At 54.7% G+C, this 21027-nt stretch overlaps 4 protein-coding genes and 2 non-coding genes across 8 annotated transcripts; 5 read left to right on the top strand and 1 right to left on the bottom strand.

The window, feature by feature from the left end:
- The first annotated feature begins 294 nt into the window (after nt 1-294).
- eif4a2 (eukaryotic translation initiation factor 4A2) lies at nt 295-5286 on the top strand. The gene is made up of 11 exons (XM_077615681.1): nt 295-426; nt 1535-1580; nt 1728-1860; nt 2086-2225; nt 2957-3125; nt 3214-3323; nt 3398-3541; nt 4247-4384; nt 4467-4556; nt 4648-4727; nt 4815-5286. The coding sequence occupies exons 1-11, from the start codon at nt 398-400 to the stop codon at nt 4957-4959; spliced, it is 1224 nt and encodes a 407-aa protein (XP_077471807.1). The 5' UTR covers nt 295-397; the 3' UTR covers nt 4960-5286.
- Nucleotides 1911-1984, top strand: LOC144086420 (small nucleolar RNA SNORD2). The gene has a single exon (XR_013304458.1). It is a non-coding gene; the product is annotated as a small nucleolar RNA SNORD2 (small nucleolar RNA).
- On the top strand, nt 2597-2669 carry LOC144086419 (small nucleolar RNA SNORD2). Its single transcript, XR_013304457.1, has one exon. It is a non-coding gene; the product is annotated as a small nucleolar RNA SNORD2 (small nucleolar RNA).
- Nucleotides 5287-5411: 125 nt separating the features above from the next.
- On the bottom strand, nt 5412-6417 carry setd9 (SET domain containing 9). The gene has a single exon (XM_077615407.1). It carries the CDS (start codon nt 6252-6254, stop codon nt 5412-5414), a length of 843 nt encoding a protein of 280 aa, XP_077471533.1. The 5' UTR covers nt 6255-6417.
- On the top strand, nt 6112-9133 carry dcun1d1 (DCN1, defective in cullin neddylation 1, domain containing 1 (S. cerevisiae)). 3 transcript variants are annotated; one of them, XM_077615404.1, is made up of 7 exons: nt 6112-6781; nt 7339-7552; nt 7637-7805; nt 7976-8106; nt 8180-8262; nt 8384-8480; nt 8628-9133. In XM_077615404.1, exons 1-7 carry the CDS (start codon nt 6512-6514, stop codon nt 8702-8704), a joined length of 1041 nt encoding a protein of 346 aa, XP_077471530.1. In that variant the 5' UTR covers nt 6112-6511; the 3' UTR covers nt 8705-9133. The 3 variants fall into 3 exon arrangements, with proteins under 3 accessions (XP_077471530.1, XP_077471532.1, XP_077471531.1); XM_077615406.1 differs by lacking the exon at nt 6112-6781 and adding an exon at nt 6790-6942; XM_077615405.1 differs by lacking the exon at nt 6112-6781 and adding an exon at nt 6942-7066.
- Nucleotides 9134-9275: 142 nt separating this feature from the next.
- ccdc39 (coiled-coil domain 39 molecular ruler complex subunit) lies at nt 9276-20870 on the top strand. The gene is given in 39 exon segments (XM_077615462.1): nt 9276-9647; nt 9952-10071; nt 10161-10307; nt 10428-10586; nt 10672-10764; nt 10855-10983; nt 11074-11265; nt 11341-11444; nt 11563-11695; nt 11778-11972; nt 12078-12245; nt 12365-12502; nt 12582-12790; nt 12933-13384; nt 13460-13566; nt 13641-13802; nt 13890-13975; nt 14167-14240; nt 14738-14814; nt 14916-14981; nt 15054-15173; nt 15690-15836; nt 15926-16084; nt 16174-16266; nt 16336-16464; nt 16570-16761; nt 16937-17040; nt 17100-17232; nt 17331-17525; nt 17603-17767; nt 17849-17986; nt 18462-18670; nt 18756-18900; nt 19029-19197; nt 19264-19370; nt 19448-19588; nt 19718-19897; nt 19957-20042; nt 20195-20870. Coding segments are annotated over 39 exon segments (5739 nt in total). The 5' UTR covers nt 9276-9551; the 3' UTR covers nt 20415-20870.
- The last annotated feature ends 157 nt before the right edge of the window (nt 20871-21027 follow it).

Raw genomic sequence — 21027 nt, 5'->3', positions numbered from 1 at the left:
TTGATGCCAGCGCTCCTTTGGCTCAACGACGGACGACGTTGTTACGTAACCGCCAAGGGCCTACTTTTGACTTCTCGCGGGCACCGTAGTGTTGCCGCAGCACCCTTTATTGCCGCAAAATCCTTCCGCCGAGCAATGTAGTGAGCTACGACGCGCGTTATTAACTCGCTTGGAAAGACGCCACTCCAATGACCAGACACGTGATCGCGGCGAAAACAAGTTTTTCAAGGGTGCGGCGAACAGCGGAAACATTAGCGCGGTTTTTTTTTTTGGGGGGGGACGAGAACGAGAACGAGTAGCGACTTGAATCGGCGAAAGTAGTTCGGCTACATAAAGCCAGTTGACGTCGCCATCAGCGCTCTTTCCAGTCTCATGCCGAACTGCGACACAGCGTACCATGTCTAACGATTCTGCCGATTACAACAGGTAAAAAAAAGAGTGTTTTGGAGAAAGGTTGGGAAAAGGCTCTGGTTCGAAGCGTGTAAAATGGGCTTTTAACTCTATATTGGCTGGATTTTCGGAGTCTTTGAGGCTACAACATTCGTGTGCTAACGTATCACTGCTATGTGTATGCGTCCGGTCCGTTTTTTTAAACAAACGCCACGAAAAATACTCTCTTCATAGAAAATGACCTATTTGGGGGGCGTACATACGTATATCAATTCCCGAAGTCATGTGCTACGTGTGCAGAGTTGACCGCGACCCCATTTTTTCGACCTACTGTATACGCGAGTATGTCGGCCATGGCGATTGTCCCGACATGTTGGTTCTGCGTTGTAAGTGAGGGAGGGGGGAGGGAGGGAGGGAGGGATGGATGGATGGCTGTTACGTCACGCTGGCTGTCTACATGCTGCCATTTTATCCGGATTGTTCGCGTCTCGTTTTGGACATTCAAATGCGGGCTCGAAATTCGCCTCGGCGACACTTGAGTGGATTGGAAGTCAATCGAACCCTGCCCGGTCGCCATTTGGAATTGGACCCGTGACGTCGTTGTTGGGACCGCCGTGTATCGCGGGCCAATGTCATCCCGACGTTTGCACGCCAAGTCAGATCTTTGTGAAATCCGGCTTTGTCATCATTTGGTCTGCGCCATAACCGAGCAGTCTTCACGTGGTGGAGCCACGTGGTCGCAGGGACCCCATCATGGTGTGTGTGTTGGGGGGTCGGGGGGTCGGGGTGGGGGTTACCTCACCGGATAAATTCTGGATTTTCGTCACTATCCCATTGCGAATTTCAGGACAATCGAGGTGCCGGTCCTCATGCTAATAACACTAGTACTGCCGAGTTTAAATATCCAAACACATTGGATTCATCTCATACTAAACGACTACATCTCTAACTTTAAATGAATGTCTATCATGGCGGCTACAAGTGCTCCTTTTATTTGATTGGCCGCTTTGGGTAGGGTAAACATTTCTTCTTATTCCCTGATACCGACGATGACTTTTAGTCCCGTATTGGCGCAATTGTAGTAATTGTCACACCCCAGTCAATGAATTGAATCATTTATTTTGTTATTTTTTTGTCTTGACAGCGACCATGTGGGGCCAGATGGAATGGAGCCAGATGGTGTCATCGAGGTACTTTGAATTCTCGGCCAACATTGCTTTTGAGAATCCATCAAGCGATTGGCGCCCGCCTAAATAGCCGACCAGTCATCTGCGGGGCCCTGCCGCAGAGCGCGGATGCAGATCAAAATATGCCTTTGTCTTTTCCCCCCTCCTCAGAGTAACTGGAACGACATCACCGACAACTTTGACGACATGAACCTGAAGGAGAAGCTCCTCCGGGGAATTTACGCTTACGGTTTTGAGAAGCCTTCGGCCATTCAGCAGAGAGCCATCATTCCCTGCATTAAAGGTACGGACGCTGCTTTTTGTCCGGCCAAGGTATTTTCCAGCGGTCGGAGCGAGCGAAATGATGCTTGACCATCTTTCGGGACTTACCTCATTGTGGGGATAGCTTTTTTTCACACTGATTGCTCAACTCCGCGACAGAAGCGCGATGGGTGGGATGTCCATCGGCATGGCTAATGTTTGTCTTTTGATGCTGTGCCCTTCCCCCTTCTTTTTTTTCTTCATTCAGGCTATGATGTGATTGCCCAAGCCCAGTCTGGAACTGGCAAGACAGCCACATTTGCCATCTCTATCTTGCAGCAGCTGGACATAGAGCAGAAGGAGAGCCAGGCGCTGGTGTTGGCTCCCACCCGAGAGCTGGCTCAGCAGGTATGCTGTCGTGAAACGCTCAGCAGTGTCTCAGACCTAGGCAGCACATTGAGGAGACTGTTGGAATCCAAAAGGTACCCTTCTGCAAAGACGTCGTTGAAATTTGCACAAAATGTCCACTTTGCCCCGCCTGCCTGCCTGCCCCCTAGATTCGGTGCAGTCTCCGTCCATGACTGCACCGGTCGGAACCGTGACCCACCTGGCTCAAATACCCTCCCCCAAGGACACCCCTTCAATTCCTTTACGGGTGATAGTGGGCGGGACCGGGGCGGGGCCCGACGCCCCGATCGGAATGGAAAGCATTACGGTCGGCCGCCAAAGTTAGAGATTTTTTTTTCTTCCATTCTGTCATCGCCGTCGATGGAAGACTTGAGCGAAATGATGTTTAACCATCTTTCGGGACTTACCAGTTTGTGGGGATGCTTTTTATTGTGCTGATCGCTCAAGCCAGACCATTCCGTCCAATGGGGCGAGTGACCCACGGTGGCGTCCAGGGCTCCAATTCCATAATCTCGTTCATTGAGAATTAATCTTTTGGAGGACGTCTTTTAGTCCCCCGGGGTGTGAATTCATTGGAATTGAGAGGTGTCACTGGGGAGAGAGAGAGGGAGGGAGGGAGGGATGGGGTGAGCCTCGGGTGCAATCGACCGGGTGGCGCCGAGCCCCCTCGGTGGCGATGGACCCTCGTGAAAATGCGCCGCTCTGAGACGCCGCCCTGCTTTTTTTTTCAGATTCAAAAGGTCATTCTGGCTCTGGGGGACTACATGGGGGCCACCTGCCACGCCTGCATCGGAGGGACCAATCTCCGCAGCGAGATCCAGAAGCTCCAGGCCGAGGCGCCGCACATTGTTGTGGGCACGCCGGGTCGGGTCTACGACATGTTCAACAGGAGGCATTTGTGTGAGTGAGCCGGACGGACGGAGAGGCGGGGGGGCCAGGCTGGGGGGCCGGGCCGGGAGCCAGCGCTCACGCCCTCCTCTCTGGGCAGCTCCCAAATGGATCAAGATGTTTGTCCTGGACGAGGCCGACGAGATGCTGAGCCGAGGCTTCAAAGATCAGATCTACGAGATCTTCCAGAAACTCAGAAGCAACATTCAGGTGAGGCGGCCAGGCAGGTGTGGAAACGGCGTGGCGCCAACGGGGCTAAAAGGAGGGGCGGGGCCTTTGTCCAGGTGGTCCTCCTGTCGGCCACCATGCCCATGGACGTGCTGGAGGTGACCAAGAAGTTTATGCGCGATCCCATCCGCATCTTGGTGAAGAAAGAAGAGCTTACTCTGGAGGGGATTAAGCAGTTTTACATCAACGTGGAGCGAGAGGTGGGTGGGCGTGCGTGCTTGCTTGCGGGCGGATCGCTAGCTAGCTAACCAACCAACCAACCCGGCCTTCCCCGTCAAAGAGCCCCGCTAGAACTGCGCCGGCGGCCTCTCGGGGTCGCCGCGCGGGCGTGTTAGCGTGGGCCCACCGGGGAAGGAGATTAAACAACGGCGCCGTTTCGCCAATGAGGCGCCGAGGGACCTCTTTCTTAATGTCCCCTCTCGGCGCTCTCGAGATTCTACGCCACACGTCCGCCTCGTCGTTGTCGTCGTCGTCGTCGTCGGAAATGATTCAAATATGCCCTTTCTTTTTTGTTTGTTTGTTTAGCCTCCAACTCATTGGCTGACATTGACGGCGAGAGACGTCCAATCCCTTTGGACTGGTGGGAGGGGCCTGCCCGCCCATCGCCGTCAATGGCAGTGAATTAGTTGATGGTAAATATTCATTCTCCACTTGCTTCCCATTTTGAATGAAGAGATGAATTTTGAGTCAAAAGGGGAAAAAAAGGTGCTCTTTTCTAGGTGTTTTTTTCTTTCTTTCAAATTGACAGTCCAAAGCACATTTCTAACGTGTGCTTAAAAATGGATTTGTTGAATGAAATGTTCCCTTTCCTCCGTCATCCAAAAATGATTGGTGTGTACGAGTGCCGTCCCCCGACCAAGAAGTGACGAATGACCGTGCGACCGGATTTGTTTCGCCCAAATTAGGACTGGAAGTTGGACACCTTGTGCGACCTGTACGAGACGCTGACCATCACCCAGGCCGTCATCTTTCTCAACACCCGCAGAAAAGTGGACTGGCTAACCGAGAAGATGCACGGCCGAGACTTTACAGTCTCCGCCCTGGTAGGCCGGCCCTGACCTGATAAATAAAAAAAGAAACGGAAGGCGAAGGAGGCGTTTCCCAACGACGAGCGCTTCTCCGCAGCACGGCGACATGGAGCAGAAGGAGCGTGACGTCATCATGAGGGAGTTTCGCTCGGGCTCCAGCAGAGTGTTGATCACCACCGATCTGCTGGTTGGTGTCTGCCGACGGCAGCTTTGTGCTGAAAATGACCCCCATTTTGATTTTGATGCCCCATTTAAAATGTGTATTTTTTTTTGGGCAGGCTCGCGGCATCGATGTACAGCAAGTGTCCCTGGTCATCAACTACGACCTCCCCACAAACCGAGAGAACTACATTCACAGGTGAGCGGGCTTGGCGAGGCGGTCCCTCCCTCGCGGCCGCCGCCGCCGCCACCGCCCCTCAACGGCGCCTGCCTGGCCCTCCCGCAGAATCGGCCGCGGCGGTCGCTTCGGCAGGAAGGGCGTGGCCATTAACTTTGTGACCGAAGAGGACAAGCGCATCCTGCGCGACATCGAGACCTTTTACAACACCACGGTGGAGGAGATGCCCATGAACGTGGCCGACCTCATTTGATGCGACGGGAGGTGTCCAAAAGAGGAAGAAGAAAAATGACAAAAAAGGCCAAGCATGTCGTCGGGGCGCGTCCTGCCGATGGCGGACGGACGAGCGGAGCCCCCGTCCGTCGCTCTCGAACGCGCTTTGCTGTTCGCTAAACCTTCTTGTGGACCAAAAGGTTTCAAGTGCTGTATAGTCTGCAAATTGTGTTCCGCTAAACATGTGCCATGTGCCCTAGAGTAGATTTGTGTTTGGTATTGTTTTCATCCAAATTGAGCATCTTCCCCTTCCCATATTCCCTCCAACTACTGTAAGAATGTCTTAATAAATGTAAATGGGTTTAAACGCTTGTGCTGGTCTTCCTTTTTCCGGAAAGAGGGGTGACCTCGCTCGGTCGGTGTGGGAAAGCGACGATAACGATACGAAAGGAAGCCACGGCACGCCAAGCCACCTTTTTTTTTTTTTTTTTTTTATTTGTCGGGACCGTGCACGATGGTGTAGTAGTTGGCAAAAAGCTCTTCGCCCTCCCCGATGTCTCGGAGCGCCACCAGGACCACGCAGCGCAGGGGCCCCGGCCAGCACGCCCCGTAGTTGACGTTGGGAAGATGACGGCGGAGCTCCGGCGGGAAGCCGTCGGGGAGGTCCAGCTCCTGGTAGCACACGTTGGCGGGCCTCTGGTCTGAGCAGTTGTTCACGTACTGGCCCACCGACAGCGGGTTCTCGGGGGCCGCCGTCAACCAGCTGCCGTCGCTGGTGGCCCGGGGGCCCGCCCGGTCGCGCCCGCCGCAGGACTCGTACACCATCTTGGAGAGGCCCCCGTCCTTCCCGTCGAGCAGGACGCCGTCCAGGCACCGAAAGACGAAGGGGTTTCGCAGGGATTGGAGAAGAATGGGCTCGTGGGCCCGGTAGACGGTGCCGGGGTACATGGCGACCGTCGCCCCTCTGCGGACGGAACCCCTGCTGACGAAGACTCCGGTCCCCGCGGAGGGAAGCGTGCTGGGCTTCCGTTCCACGCAGAAGCCGAGGATTCGGAACGTAGCGTCGTGTCCACGCCGACACCGCTGGCCGTCACCTGACGCCGAGCGCCGGTGGGCGTGTGCCCGAGCGCCATCGTCCGCCCGCTCAAGTTCTCGGAAGAGTCGCACGAGTGTCTGGGAGACTTCGTGGTCCGGGACTAACTTGTCCTCGCTGCGCGCTGGGACTTGGCGAAGAGTTTTCTCATTTTTGGAAAAGTTGAGGACAACCCAGGGCAAAAATCGGTGTCGGTACGACTTCCACTTGAGGCCAAGCCTCTCCAGTGCCGTTCGAAACATTCCGAGTGTCGAAGACGAGCTGGATCGTAGATGCCATTTCCAAGGCTAGATGTTTCAAGTTAGAGTCGGCGGCGTAAACAACGGGCGACCATCTTGTGTCGGAGAGCTTTGGCAGTTTGGCAGACCAAAGGTGGTCGGTCGGACTTTCTCCGTTCAAATACTTCAATTCCATTATTATACGTGTGATATCTTCGTGCCAAACGCCCGCATTTGCTAGAGTGGCTTATTTGCCACATTATTTTCGTCACTTTCGATGAATGCAATTCAAAATAAAATGCATTTGGTCTGAAAACCCTGTAGTCACCAATAAACCCACTATTAATGACTATGCATCTAAAGTTACACACAGCTGGCCCAATTGTATGTGTCGGAGTTTTTTTTTATTTTCTATTTTTACAAAAATGAACAAACCGAATGAAGTATTTTATTTGGAAAACTTGAACCGGAATCCTCCTTGTTTCCGTAACAACTTTACACCGGTTAGCCAGCTGGATGGGAGGAAAGGGAGCCGAGCGAAGACAAACATGGTGAGAAACCTTACTTGCTTCTTTCCTAGGTTGTCGTTAAAAGCAACAATGACCACAATTTGAGTCGTGGAAGCCTAAAACTCGACTCGGTTGCCCCACACAAGTGTCGTGGGCCTCCCAAATGTAACCTGTTGGCGTTAGCATTTGCTAAGCAGCTAAAGGTAATGAGGCTAGCTCGTCTTTTGAGCTAGCCAAGCTAGGTTTTAGATGCCCAGTTCATCAGAGTTGCTGCCACAATGACAGCGTTTTAGTCTTGGCCGTCGAGTATTTTCCTTTTCCAAAATGGTATGTGACGCGTAATCGCTTGCTTGCTTGCTTGCTTGCTTGCTTGCTTGCAGCTATCTGATATGTCCAATGACTTCCTATACGGGCGTAGATGTTATGAAGGCAGCCTTTTAGTTGTGTTCCGAGTTGACCATCTGAGTATAGTTTAGTTTGAAATCAATCTTAAGGGTGGAGTGGGTCTGGGTGATACCGCCTAAGGATAACGTCGGTTTTTATAGATCTGACACGGTCATTGGTGTTCTTATGTCACGTTGATCTTTTTCTTCCGGCAGAACAAGCTGAAGTCCTCACAGAAGGATAAAATTCGCCAGTTCATGATTTTCACCCAATCCAACGAGAAGACCGCTCTGCTCTGTCTGTCGCAACATGACTGGAAACTAGAAGTGGCCACCGACAAGTTTTTCCAAAATCCCGAGCTTTACCTTCCCACTTTCAAAGGCACTTTAGACAAGAAGAAACTCGAGCAACTCTACAACAGATACAGAGGTAGGCATCCGAGCGAGCCTTTTTTCTTCTTCTCTCCATGTACCGAAAAAAGACATTTGCTTATTTGGGCCCCTTTGCGCTCAGATCCTCACGACGACAACAAGATCGGCATCGAGGGCATTCAGCAGTTTTGCGACGACTTGGCTTTGGATCCGGCCAGCATAAGCGTTCTTCTCATCGCCTGGAAGTTCCGGGCGGCCACGCAATGCGAGTTCTCCAAACAGGAGTTCATGGACGGCATGGCGGAACAAGGGTGAGGAGATTGGAGGTGAAGGCGCTCCAGCCGTATTCCGGTCTAGGCGGGAACATTGACATTTAGATTTTAGGGAGATGTGCCCTGAAATCAACTACAGTCATAATTGATTGTATTTGGACTTGAGCTGATCCTCCACACTCTGCTCATGTTATTCTTTCTTTTCTCAGCTGTGACACCATAGACAAGTTAAAAGCTCAGCTCCCCAAGATGGAACAAGAGTTAAAAGACCACGGAAGATTTAAGGATTTTTACCAGTTCACGTTTAACTTTGCTAAGAATCCCGGCCAGAAAGGTTTAGGTGAGAAGAAATGGGCGCGCCGGCCAATTCTACCATCCCATTGCTCCCCCTTTTTTTTTTTCTCCTCCTTCAGATTTAGAAATGGCTATCGCCTACTGGAATTTAGTCTTGGATGGAAGATTCAAGTTCCTGGACTTGTGGAAAACCTTTTTAGTGGTAAGTGCAGCCATAGTCGGAGCGTGCCTGGGTTTTCCAAAGGCTTCAAATGTTGGAGGAGGAGCCTTAAAAGAAGGCCAGGTAGTCCAAGCCATATGGTAAGCCTGATTGCCTTTTGCAGGAGCACCACAAAAGATCCATTCCCAAGGACACGTGGAACCTGCTGCTAGACTTCAGCACCATGATCACCGACGACATGTCCAATTACGACGAGGAAGGTCGGTGGCTAGCAGGCTCGGGCCCGATTAGATCCCTTTGGTGTGATTAAAAAAAAAAGATCCTCCCTCGTTTTCGCGCGCTCCTCACGATGATTGTTTCCCCAAAACCGAGACAAACGCATCTACTCTTTGTTCCTCCATGCTCAGGGGCGTGGCCCGTGCTCATTGACGATTTTGTGGAGTTTGCACGACCGCACATCGGGACCAAAAGCACCGCCGTTTAAGACGCTCTTAACCACCCACACGTGGACCGCGCTGGGCTGACGACTGCGTTGCCTTTTCCACCCTCAGGACTGAAACATTTTACACAGCATAGACTTTATATATACGCACGCCGATGTGCGTGCGTGCGTGTGCGCGTACGTGCGTGCGTACGTACGTGTGTGTCGATACGTGTTGAGAGAGAGAGAGAGAAAGAAAAAAAGCATATCACTTTGTCACTCAACTTGTGGTGCTTTGGGCACTTTTAACGACAGTATTTTTTTTTTTTGCCAAAGCCAAGCAAGTGTCGTGCTTTTAAAAATATTTTTTTGTTCAATTGGATTTAAGAGTGGATTTTTTGGGGTATCTCTGGGATTATTCCGTATGAATTTTCATCCTTTTTCAAGATCAATGCCGTCTTCTTTGAGTCTAAAATAAACGTTGCCATTTGCTATCTTGTTCCCGCCTGATGAATCGGTGGGGAAGCACTCAAAAGCTTCATTTTTTATATTTCTGCGCTGGCAAAAGCGCCTTTTTTTGCACTGGCAAAATGGACGACTTGGAGTTTCTCACTCTGAAAAAGTAGATGCTCGCGTAGAATTTAGTATTTTTTGGGGTCCAGTTTAAAAAAAAAAAAAGTGGGATTTGGCACGGGAGGGTGGGGTGTGCAGAACTTGTCACGTTCCTTGTCATAAAGCTCCCCGCAGCGCATCTCCTGGCAAAGGACGCATCATCCTTTCTGATGACATCGGCGGCGACCGGCGATGTCGTTCGATGGAAATCGCCGGCGTGGGGAACTCCTTTGCCTTTGCAACGTGGAGACGTCGCGGGCTAGTTGCCTGGCTGCCCGGCTGAGCGGCTGCCTCCATAATGGCGGGCTTTGCGGCTCAGGCCCTGGAAAAGGGCTGGGAGCAACACTACGCCTTGCCCATTCTCAACGCTGAAAACAAGGAGCTCATCAGCGAGGTCAGTCTTTTTCGCCACGTTGCTTTCGCCGCTCGTCTTTGCGCCAACTAAACAACGCGTGCCGACGGCCATATTTTCCATTGGTTAAGACAGAGAAAGTGCGACAAGTGCCGAGAAATAACGTGCCGAGGTGCTCGGTCGCCCTTCCCGACGTGGCCGCCGTTAAAAAAAAAAAAAAAAAAGCAGTCGTCGCCCTTGGCGAGAAAACGACAATCGTGCCTCCGAAATGAGTTGACGGCGATGCGTTCAAATCGGGAGACGGCGTTCCAATACGGTCCGGTGAGGCATTTGTGTGATTCTGCAGATCATCGGGATCAAGAGGGAACTGGTCAGACTAAAAAACGTCCGCGAGACCAATAAAGAAAAAAGGCAACTGGGAAACGACTGTCTGAAAAATGTCAAAAAGGAGCTGGACGTCACCGAGGTCAGTCCCCAAAAAGTCCAAAAGTGTCGTGTTGTTTTTCAACTGCTGCTCCCGGCGACAAAGTGCGCTTTCCTTGGTTGCGTCCGCAGGCTCTTTGCACGGCCAAAGAAAGAGAAAGCACCCTGGAGAGGGACCTGGGCGCCGTGGCCGAGCGAGAGAAAGGCCGTCTGCTGCAAGAGAGCACCAAGATGGAGAACGACATTCTCAATTTGGCCGAAAAGTCCAAATATTTTGAGGTGCGTACGTACGTGATGGCCTTCCTCCAATCGTCCTTGCTCCGTTTTCGTCTCTTCTGTCGTGGTTGTTTGTTTCCCTTGTCTGAGCATTTTTCTCTTTTTTTTTTTCTTCCTGTGCAGAACAACCTGGTGAAGGCCAGAGAGAAGCTGGAAAAGTTTCGCGCGCAAATGAACTGGGACCAGAGGGCCTTGGAGGACTTTTTGGAGGAATCGGCCATCAAGGACGAAGACACCATGGCCATCGTCAAGTACTCGCACCAGGACGAGAAGAGGATCAAGGTGAGTGTTCTCCGGGCCGGGCCTCCTCCTCCACGACGTTCGATCCCGGCCTCCTCCTCTCCTCTCCGCTCTTCCTCTTCCTCAGTCGCTCACCATGGCCCTGGAGAGGATGACCGTGGAAGCCGGCAAGAAGCGCAAGATCCTGGACAAAGAAATGACGGAAACCTTGGCCGCCCAGGTGCGCTTCTCGGCCGGGCCGACTCGGCGTCCTCCCGTTCCCGTTCCCGCCGTTCCTGCGAAAGTCGGGCCTCTCCCCCCCCCCCCGCAGATCGCCTTGGACAAGTCGACGGGCAGTTTGCAGCAGGCTCACGTGGAGACGGAGCAGATCATCCACCAGTGGGAGAAGACCATCCAGCAGATGAAGCAACGAGACCAAGACATGCATCAGTGCGCTCTGGTAAGGTGTTGAAAGGGGAGAGCGCCTCGTGGGTGGGCTCCCTCTCGCCCTGTCGGCGTTTAACCCCATTAAGCCCCGCCGGGCGTGCAGAAATTGGCCGAGAGCAACCGGATCATCCGAGAGAGAAACGACACTTTGGCGGAGCTGGTCAACCTGCAGGACTCGCAGATCAACGACAACAAGGAGAAGGAGAAGAAGTTGGCCGCCGGCAATCGTCAGGCGGCCAGACTGCGGCTGCAATTCAAGCAGGAGGAGAAGAATCTCTTTGAGATGCAGGAGGAGGTAACGCGGACCATTTGGAGCGTGTACTCGTCCGCCGGCCGCGCTGGGCCGGATGAGTCAACGTTTTGTCCGCAGGTGAAAACCTGCAAAGCCTTGCTGGATCGGACCACCTCCAACGTCTACTCCACCAGGTCCCACATCCAGAAGATGAAGGAAGAAATCCAAAACAACGACGACAAGTAAGTGGAATCCGACCGACGGGCTCGCCGGGGACCGACTGGCGTGCCGGTCAAACCCCACTGGTACGCGGCCCGCCGGGCGTATAAACGGCGCCCGCTCCGCTCCGCTCTCTTTTAGGCTGGCTCAATCGATAGCCAAGAACGTGGCGCTGGACAAAAAGCTAAAATGGGTGACCCAGAACGCCTCCAGCGAGAAGGAGCGAGCGGCCCAGATGGAAATTTTTCTCAAAGAAGAGGAGCAAGTCATCAAGGTGAGCGAGCGCCCAAGGAGGAAGCAGCCCACAAGTGTCCGGGTTTCCGTGGCTGCCCTCCCGACTGTTTTTGGGGTCTCAGGAACTGGAGAACCAGCTGCGCGAACGCAGCAAGGAGTTGGTCCGCTGTCAGCAGAACGGCGAGGACTACAAGAGGAAGGAGAAGAACTTCATGGCGCACATCATCCGCAGCAAATGCACCGTCAACACCTTGGAGACGCAGCTCAGGAAACAGGAGGAGTATTTGGTCAAGCAGATGATGATCATGAACGAGAAGGTGAGCGCCGGCCGGGAAGCGCCTGGGAAGCGCCTCTTGGTGCCGGCTGGCGTTTCGGGGCGTGCTCTGGCCTTTCTTTTGACCTTTTTGCCATCCCATCATTAGGACTCCCAGTTGATCATTTTAGATAAAAGACTAGCTCGACTACAAGGCGTGGTGGGAGACTCGGACGAAAAGATCGAGATGGAGAGCAAGATCGTGGAGCTGCTCAACACCCTGGAGGAGACCAAGAAGACGTCCGGCAAGATGCTGGTGAAAATCAAGGAGTCGGAGGTGAGGCCACGCCCACCACCGAGCGGGCCACGCCCACCAGCGAGCGGGCCACGCCCACCAGCGAGCGGACCGCTCGCTGGCCGGCCCGTCCCCTCGTTCAAGCCGCTCTCCTCGGGCAGGAGGACATCCGCTATTTGAAGAAAGAGAAAGACGATTCGGCCTCGCTGAAGGAAGAGCTCTACAACAAAGTGTCCGAGCAGAAACTCATCAATAACAACATGGAAAAGGAGTTGAAAAAGCTACGACTGAAGAAGCAGGTGGCCGCTCTCCGCCTCCGTCGCCGCCCTCCGCCGGGTGCCGCCTACCCATCTTGACGCCCGCCCTCGCCTCCTTCAGGACCACATCGTGGAGCAGAACATCTCCAAGCTGGAGGTGAAGAGGAAGCGGGATCTCCTGTTCAACAAGGCCAACAGCGTGGTGTCCTTGGAGAAGAGGCAACTCAACGTGAGGAAGGCCATCCAGGAGAGGCAGGAAGAGATCCGGGTCTTCACGCAAATGCTCAAACAGCAGCTGAAAACCACCGACCAGGAGAGACAGAGAATCAGGTAAGAGAGTCGCTCCGCCGCTGCCCAAAAAAAGGGCCAGCCGCCCGCCCGCCGGCCTGCCCGAGTCCAAGCGCCGTGCCGTGCCTTGCCTTGCCGTGCCGGCCCTCGCTAATCTCCTCCTCCTTCCTCAACGCTCCCTCAGCCAGGAACTGAACCTCAAGGTTCACAAGGTGGAAGCCTCAAAGAAACATTACGAGGTGGTGACCTTCAGCATGGCGGCCCAAGACAACGATGACGACGACGCCGTCAAGTGTCAAGCTCACTACATCGCCAAGGTCAGAGCGCCGCCGAGGTGTCATTGACGCGCGCACGCCAACCTCCGTCCACTATGGAGGCTTTTGGCGAGACCAACGCGGTCGTACCGCGCCCGAGCGTGCGATGCTTCCGTTTCCCCGTCGGACCACGCGTCTCTGTCCCTCCCTCCCTCCCGCCAGTCGGCGCTGGAGAAGGCGGAGCTGACGCAGAAAGGCATGTGCCTGGATAACAAAATCCGCAAGGCGCAGCGGGAGAACAAAGCTCTGGAGAACACCACCTTGCTATTTCACATCAGCAACACGGGATTTAGCACCACCGTCTCCAAAGCCAAAGAAGCCAGTACGTAGTTCCAGAGCGTCACGAGGGCCGGCTCTCCGGGACCCCACTCACCCACCAAACCCATCTCCGTTTCAGCTCCCGATTACCAGGAAAAATACAAGCTGGAGGAGCAGATCGTGCTGGCCGAGGAGAAGCTGATGACCAAGAGGGAAGCGCTGGAGAAGCTCCGGCATAGCCTGCAGGTACGCGATGAGTGCCAAAATGCCCTCAAAGGGAAACCCCGCCCCTGAAATCTGACCCCCCCCCCCCCTTTCAGGACATCAACAGCTCCCTGAAGGACCGACTTCAGGCCAAACAAGAATTGGAGAAGGAAGTGAGGCACATCATGGAGTTTAACGACTCTGTGGACGAGATGCTGCTTGCCGCCATCAGGTTCAAACCTCACCTCAAAAGCACCCTGGAGCAACATTTTAACCAGGTGGGTGACCGAGGAAGGAGCCATTTGGCCTGGCCTGGCCGTGCTTTTTTTTCGCCGTCTTTTCACCGTGGCCGTCCCCGCTTTCAGGCCAACCTGCATTTTCCCAGCCGCCCCGGCGTCAGTGCCCCCGTCAGCCGCAGGTCCAACCTCGTCAGCAGCTCCGTTTCTGCCAGGTAAAACGACATTGCTAGCTAGCCCGTGCTAGCCCGTGCTAGCCCATGCAAAGGGCCCCACGTTGTCTCTTAGCGTTGAATTTGTCTTGACTGGTTTCACACGGCCACTAGACGGACGGCGCTCGACGCTCACCCTTTTGGACCTCACCCCATTTTAGTCTCACCTATATGTTCTGTTTTTTTTTTTGTAGGCACGCCGCATTCTCGGGCAACACCCAGAGGCTTTCCGACGATTCCGACCAGTCCGTGAAGACGGTCATTCTGGGCCAGGATCTGCCCTGACCTCACCGGTGTCACCCAAGGAATGGACATTCCATTATAACTATTCCTCATAACATTTTTTTTTAATTTTTTTTAAAGAAAAGAATGGTGTGCTGTACCAAAAGTTTTTTGGACCAAGTCACTGTTAGACGTCCAAACCATTGGCGATTTCACTTCTGTCAGCCATCAACGTATTTTTCCTTTCTGAAAGAATTCTCATGTCGGCTCATTTGCTGTCGCCGATGGCGCTAGACGTCCAATCGTCTCGCTGTGAATGTAATCATCGTCTTGCGCCATCAATGGCAGACCGATGAATTGAGAGGTGCTTGTTCATGATCTTTTCACCAATAAATTCATACTTTAAACAGCCTTGGTCTAAACTTTGTTGATGTCTAAATCCTACAAGTATTTTTGGGGCGAACACTATGAGCGAAGGCCGCCCCCCGAACCTCCCTTCTTCTCCTCCTCCTCCTCCACCTCCACCTCCTCCTTCCCCTCCAGCTCGCATTTCAACAAAAGACCTGACGGACTGGTTGCTAGGAGCTGCCGACAACAAACACCAGTCTTCCCAGTTCGGGGCAAGAAGCTTCTGTGGAAAAAAAAGAAGCCTTTATTTCCACCTCAAACCAAGATTGATTGATCGACGATGGCGAGCGTCGGCGCGGCACTTTCATCGGAGACGGGCTGGGAGGACGACTGCGCCTTTCCCGGGCCAAATGCGGAAAACAAGGCATTCATAGAAGAGGTGAGATGCTTTTCATTTTGAAAGTCAAAAGCCCAAAAAAGCCGCTGGATTTGCGTCGTCTCCCGTTGACAGATCCGCCGAAAGAGGAAGGAAGTCTCCCGAGTGAGCGGCGAGCGGGAGAATCGCCAAGATCAAACGCGACTGGCCGCCCAGTTTCTCCAACAGGTTCGAGATGAGCTGGAAAACATGGAGGTAGGCACACGCGTAGTATCTATCGAGCGTATTTTCCAATCCATTTAGAGGCGCTCCATCCGTTTGGAGCCCAACTCGCTCTCCATCGTTGACAGTCAACCGCTGTGTGTCCAATCGTCTCGTCTGAAATGGTTTTTTGCCCCCACTCTAAATGGCAAAGGATGCGCCATGAAGGAGTCGCATTTTTGGAAGCCACATTTTTCATTCAAGTAAAAAGCTAAATCTGCCAAACGTACGTTTTACGGCTAACCCCAGCTCCCCAAAATGGGCGTAACAGGCTGTTGGTGGAAAAAGAAAAAAGAAAACAGAAGTCAGACTAGATTAGTACCAGCCGCCAGTGAGTCAAAAAAAGAAAAGTTCCAGTCGTCGTCCGGAAATCTGCTCCTTCTCCTACGAGTTTGAACGACGCCCGTCAAAGGGAGGGGGCGTCGCTCGCCATCCGTGTTAAAAAGGGCTCGGCGGGGGTCGCCTCCCGTTCCCACGCGCAAAATCCAAGACGGCGGCAACTGCGCGTAGGCTCTGTGTCGGGCCAAAGACGGAGAAGTCCAGACGGAGCGCCACCTGGCCGCCGTGGCCCAGCGACAAACGGGCCACCTGGCGCAGGACAACGCCCGCACGGAAAACGAGCTTGGACGGCTGGCTGAGAGGCAGAACGCGTTGGAGGTCAAGAGGCGCCGCCGCCGTCATCGCCGCCGCCGCCGCCGCCTTCGCCGACCGACCGAGTTCACCTCTCGGCCGGGACGCGTCCTCAGGACCAGATTTTGAGGGCCAAGCAGAAGCTGGAGCGCTTCGGCCAGCGGATGGACTGGGACCGCCGCGCCGTGGACGCCTTCCTGGAGGAGTCGGCGCAACGAGAGGAGCACGCCGCCGTCCTCGTCAAGTACTCGCGGCAGGACGAGCGCAAGATCAAGGTGGGTCGTCCCTCGCCGCCGTCGTCCTCTCCTCCCCCGTCGGCGGACGATCGTTTCCCCCGCGAGACTCGGGCGACGTTTGGCCGCAGTCCCTCACGTTGGCCACGGAGAGGATGGCGCTGGAGGCCAAGCAAAAGCGGCGAGCCCTGGACGCCGAGGTCACGGAGAATCTATCTGCGCAGGTACGCTTGGCTTTTGGCGCACGCGTTGAGTTCAGGGTTCAGAGGCTCCGTCCGCCACGTTCTCCTCAGGTGGCCCTGGAGAAGACTGTGGAGCATTTGGAGCAGACTCACCGGGAAAGCCAGAAGATCATCCGGCGCTGGGAAAACGCCATCGGGCAGAGCAAGCGACGAGACGCCGACCTGCGACGCTGGGCTCGGGTAACCCGACTCGACCCGACCCGAACCGACCGGAGCTAAGCGTCGACCTACGAGCGAGCGAGCCCAGCCGCCACGAGCGTCCTCTCGCACGCGCGTCCTTCCTAGAAAGCGTCCGAGGGCGACGGGGCCGTCCGGCAAAGGATGGACGCCTTGAGAGAGATGAAGCGCTTGCACGACTCGCAGCTGAGCGACAACAAGGAGACGGAGAGGAAGTTGACGGCGACCCGTCGGCGGGCGGCCAAATTAAAGCAGGACTTGAAGCACCGGGAGAGGAACTGCCTGGAGATGCGAGACGAGGTGAGCGTCCGGCGTCCGAAGCGGGAGGCGCCGCGTCTTTGTTTTCCGGCTTGGAGCTCCTGGGAAAGTGACCTTTGACGTCAACCCCCTCAAAATCTTGCTCCGCCGAGTGCCAATTTGTCTTTCGCCATTGTGGAGACCTCGGAAAGTCAACCTTTCTGCCGTGCGTCTGCAGCTCAAAAGTTGTAAAACCGCACTGGATAGGAGCACCTCCGCCGCGGAGTCCATCAAGTCCCACGTCTCCAGGCTCGGGGAACAGATCCGGCAAAACCGCCTCAAGTGAGTGACCCGTCGCCGGAGGGGGGAGCCGCCGGGGCCCAACGCTGGTCTCTCTCTAGGCTGGAGCGAGACTCGGCCGCAAACGACGCCCTGGGGGAGAAGCTGAGCGCCGTCACGCGCCACGCCTCGAGCGAGAAGGAGAAGGCGGCGCAAATGGAAGGCTTCCTCGGCGGGGAGGAACGAGCCATCCAGGTGAGCCGCCGGCTTTCCCAGAAGCCTCCGTGCGTCTCGGTCTCGGGAGGCTCTTGCTTCGAGGTCCACCGGCCACTACATTTTGCGATCCGCCGCAGGACACGGACGCGCAGCTGCGCGAGCGCCGGGAGCGGCTCTTCCGCTGCCGACGGCAGGCGGACGTCCTGAAAAGGACGGAGAAGGACGCTCTGGCCCAAAAGTCCAGGAGCGAGTCGGCCCTGGTCGCTCTGGAACGGGAGCTGGGGAAACGGGAGAAGCGCTTGGCCGACAAGCGGGCCACGGCCGGACAAAAGGTGGGCTCCTCCAAAGTGGGACCCTAACCCACGCTCTTTTTGCCCCGTCCTCATAATGACGTCCTTTGCCCCGTTAGGACTGTCGCGTGGACTTCTTGGAGAAAAAGCTGGCCCGCCTGCGAGGCCTCGGCCACTCGGAGGAAAAGTCCACGTTGGAAGCCCAGATCGCCCAGTGGAACGCAACCCTGGACCGGAGGACCAAGACGTCCGGCCGGATCGTCGCCGGGATCGCCGAGGCGGAGGTCGGCGCCGTCCGGACGGGACGGACCCTCCCTCCCTCCCTCCGCCTCCCGCTCTCACGTCCCCCTTTTGCCTCGGGACAGGGCGACACGGGCTATCTGAAGAGGGAGAAGGACAAGTCGGAGGGCGAGAAGAAAGAGCTGGCCCACCAAGCGGAAACCCTCAAGCTGATCAACGACAACATCGAAAAAGAGTTGAAGAAGCTCCGCCTGGACAAAAAGGTAGCGCCGCCCTTCCCCCTTGACCGTTTACGCCACAGGTGTCAAAGTAGCGGCCCGGGGGCCAAATGTGGCCCGCCGCATCATTTTGTGTGGCCCGGGAAAGTCAATCATGAGTGCCAACTTTCTGTTTTAGGATCAAATTAAAATGAAGATTATAGATGTATATTAAATTTCCTCATTTTCCCCCTTTTAAATCAATCATTGTCATTTTTTAATCCATTTTTTCTGTGTTTTTAGTTCAAAAATCATTTTGTAAAATCAAAAAATATATTTTAAAAAAGCTCAAATAATCATTGTTTTAGATCTATAAAAAAACAGAATATTCAGGGCTTTTAATCCAGTTCATAAAAAAATCTAAATATTCTATCTAAAATAGTCCGGCCCATGTGAAATGAAGTTGACGTTAAAGCGGCCCGCCAACCAACCCGACCGAGTCTGACACCCTTGCAAGTTTAACGTCTTACCGGCCCACCAGGAGCAGATGCTGGAGCGCAACATGTTGAAGCTGGAGATCGAGCGCAAGCGGGATCTGGTCTTCAGCAAAGCCCACGGCGTGCACTCCCTGGAGAAGAGGCGACTGGACGTGGACAGGGTGGTCCGGCAGAGGCGGGAGGAGATCGGCGTTTACCATCAAATGCTGAGTCGGGAGCTCAAGAGCGCCGAACGGGAGAGACGCCAGATCGGGTGAGGGTCACCGTCCCTCCCTCCCGCCGCTTGTTCCACCTGGGCCAGGGCGCCCGTCACGCGTCTCCCCGCCATCTCTCGGCAGCGCTCGACTGGACGGCAAAATGTCCAAGATCGACGCCATGAAGAAACATTTGGAAGCGCGGAGCTTTTCCATGGCCGCCGTCCCTGGTGGGGAGGAGGAGGCCGAGGAGGACGCCGTCCAGCGTCAAGCTCGCTACATCGCCAAGGTGACATTTGTCCCGAGTGACCGACTGCTGCAAGTAGACCTCGTCAAGCGATAGTTTGCTCGAGCGTTCCTTCTCTTTCAATCTCCAATCTTCTCTTTTACTGAATCCTTGTTCTGGTTTCCCACCAGGCGGCGCTGGAGAGAGCGGAAGCGGTTCAGCGAGGGGAGCATCTGGCGGGCAAAATCCGCCAGCTGGAAGAGGAGAACAAAGCCCTGGAGAACAGCGCCCTCTTGGCCCGTACGAGCAACTCCCAAGTTCGCGCCGCGCTCAACCCGGCCGGCGACTCCTCCGCCTCCGGTACGTGGCCACCCGGCTCCGCGTGGACTGCTCGCTTCGTAACTGGATGGCTTCTCCTCTCGCCAGATGGAGAATATGGGGAAAAAATCCAGGCGGAAGAGCGCCTGCGTCTGGCCGGAGACGCGCTGGAGGACAAGAGAAAGCAAGTCCGACAACTGGACCGACGACGCCAGGTGCTGGCCGGACGGAGGAAGCAATGCCATTGTTTGGGGAGTCATCCCAGGAGCTCTTCTGCTTTTTTTGCCCCCAGGAACTGAACGCTACCTTGGACGGTCTGCTGCAGGCCGCGGGGGCGCAGAAGCTAAAGATGGAGGGCAAACGCTCCCTGTTGGGCCAACTGAGCGGGGAAATCGTTTCGCAGCGGGAAAAAGTGGATCGAGCCACCAAACAGGTGGCTGCGCCTCCGCTTTTCCGTCTTAAATTCCATTTTTTGGGGGGGAAGTTGTTTTTTTTTTTTGCAAGTGGTTCCATTCTCCCCCCCCAACGTGGAGTCGTTGACACGCACTTTTGCCACCGCCAGTGCCGGACGCTGAGTCAGAAGATCCGCACGAGGCGAAAGACGGCGACGGAGACGTCGGAGGAGAAGGACGTCCGCCTGAGGCAGTTGAAGGACTTGAGCAAGCGTCTGGAGCGTTTGCTGCGCCACGCCGCCGAGGAGCGACCTGACCTCGGAGCCCTTTTGGAGAAGGCCTTTATCCAGGTCAGGCTCCGTCCCAAGCTCAGGGGCATCGTCTAAAATGTCTGCTAAAATGTCCTCAGGCCAAGTTGCCCTTCCCGTCTCGGTCCCCGTCACCGTCTCCGTCGACTGCCGGCGGCCGATCGTCCGGCGTCTCCGCCGCTTCCAGGTCTGACTCGTGCGACGCTAGTCAATTACGATGGCCGTGCGCCCCCGTCGGGCGGCTGAAAATGTCTCTGTGTACAGGCGTAGTCAAGTTCTGTCAAAGTACATTTCCACAAAGGTGCATTTTGACACCAAATTGCGCTCTTTCACCCGCAGGTCTCGGGCCTCTTCGGCGGGCCGAGGCGCCGGGGCGTCTCCTTCCCTCAAGATCGTGTCCCTGACTTTGGACGTGACGCTTCCTCGTCCTCTTTCTCGGTCGGCCGGCGGGGCCTCGGCTCCGGCTCCAAGTCCAGCTCGAAGTCCAGGTCGAAGTCCAGGTCCGGCTCCGGCCTCGGCTCCACCCCGCGGCAGCAAGAAAGGAACAGAATATTTGTAGCAGTTTTTTTTTCACGTCTCGTGGAATGAGCATTAAATGGACCTGATGGAAAGCAGGATTTTTCCTCGTGACAGGTTTGCTTTCTCATCGCCATCCGACAGCGTATTTACAGGAGCGGCGTCCAGTGGACTTGGATTCGCCACGGACGGGGACGGCGACAAATGCATTTTTGCGCCCGCGTGAGAAACATGGTAACGGGACAAAGGCCAGCCTTTTGATTTTGGACGCACATTCCCCAAAGAGTGGATAATCCGTTACCTAGTTGAAAGAAATGGGATGTTTGGCGCTCTTTGTCGCGCTCTCCCCGTCCAAATGGATTGGACGCGGAGCGCCGTCCACCACAGGTAATCGCCACATTTTGAAATAGACTTGGGAAAAGGAAAATATTCAATTCTTTTCATTTGCAAAATTGCTTCACTTTCTTTTTTGGACGTAATAAAAGGAGAAATTGGTAAACATTGTGTATTTTTTTTTCTCTTCGAGTAGAAAAGAAGCCATTTACTTTTGGGACCATTATTTTTCCCCAAAAAAGCCTTATTACGAAGAAATGATCCGTGTCTACTGTCATGAGAGAGCTACAGGCTGTGTCAAGGCTCAAAATGATACTCCATAC

This window comes from Stigmatopora argus, chromosome 12 (assembly GCF_051989625.1).
Source record: "Stigmatopora argus isolate UIUO_Sarg chromosome 12, RoL_Sarg_1.0, whole genome shotgun sequence".
Classification (NCBI taxonomy): Eukaryota; Metazoa; Chordata; class Actinopteri; order Syngnathiformes; family Syngnathidae; genus Stigmatopora; species Stigmatopora argus.
Note: the sequence above shows the minus strand (reverse complement) of the source record. Positions and strands in the feature narration are given on the sequence as shown.

Bases quoted from the DNA above. Each gene is read 5' to 3' on its own strand.
- eif4a2 (XM_077615681.1), top strand. From the start codon at position 398: ATGTCTAACGATTCTGCCGATTACAACAG. The intron at 1,861-2,085 runs GTACGGACGCTG...TTCTTCATTCAG, and splicing joins CATCATTCCCTGCATTAAAG to GCTATGATGTGATTGCCCAA. The intron at 3,324-3,397 runs GTGAGGCGGCCA...GCCTTTGTCCAG, and splicing joins AACTCAGAAGCAACATTCAG to GTGGTCCTCCTGTCGGCCAC.
- setd9 (XM_077615407.1), bottom strand. From the start codon at position 6,254: ATGTTTCGAACGGCACTGGAGAGGCTTGGCCTCAAGTGGAAGTCGTAC.
- dcun1d1 (XM_077615404.1), top strand. From the start codon at position 6,512: ATGCAATTCAAAATAAAATGCATTTGGTCTGAAAACCCTGTAGTCACC. The intron at 7,806-7,975 runs GTGAGGAGATTG...TTCTTTTCTCAG, and splicing joins GACGGCATGGCGGAACAAGG to CTGTGACACCATAGACAAGT. The intron at 8,107-8,179 runs GTGAGAAGAAAT...CTCCTCCTTCAG, and splicing joins TCCCGGCCAGAAAGGTTTAG to ATTTAGAAATGGCTATCGCC.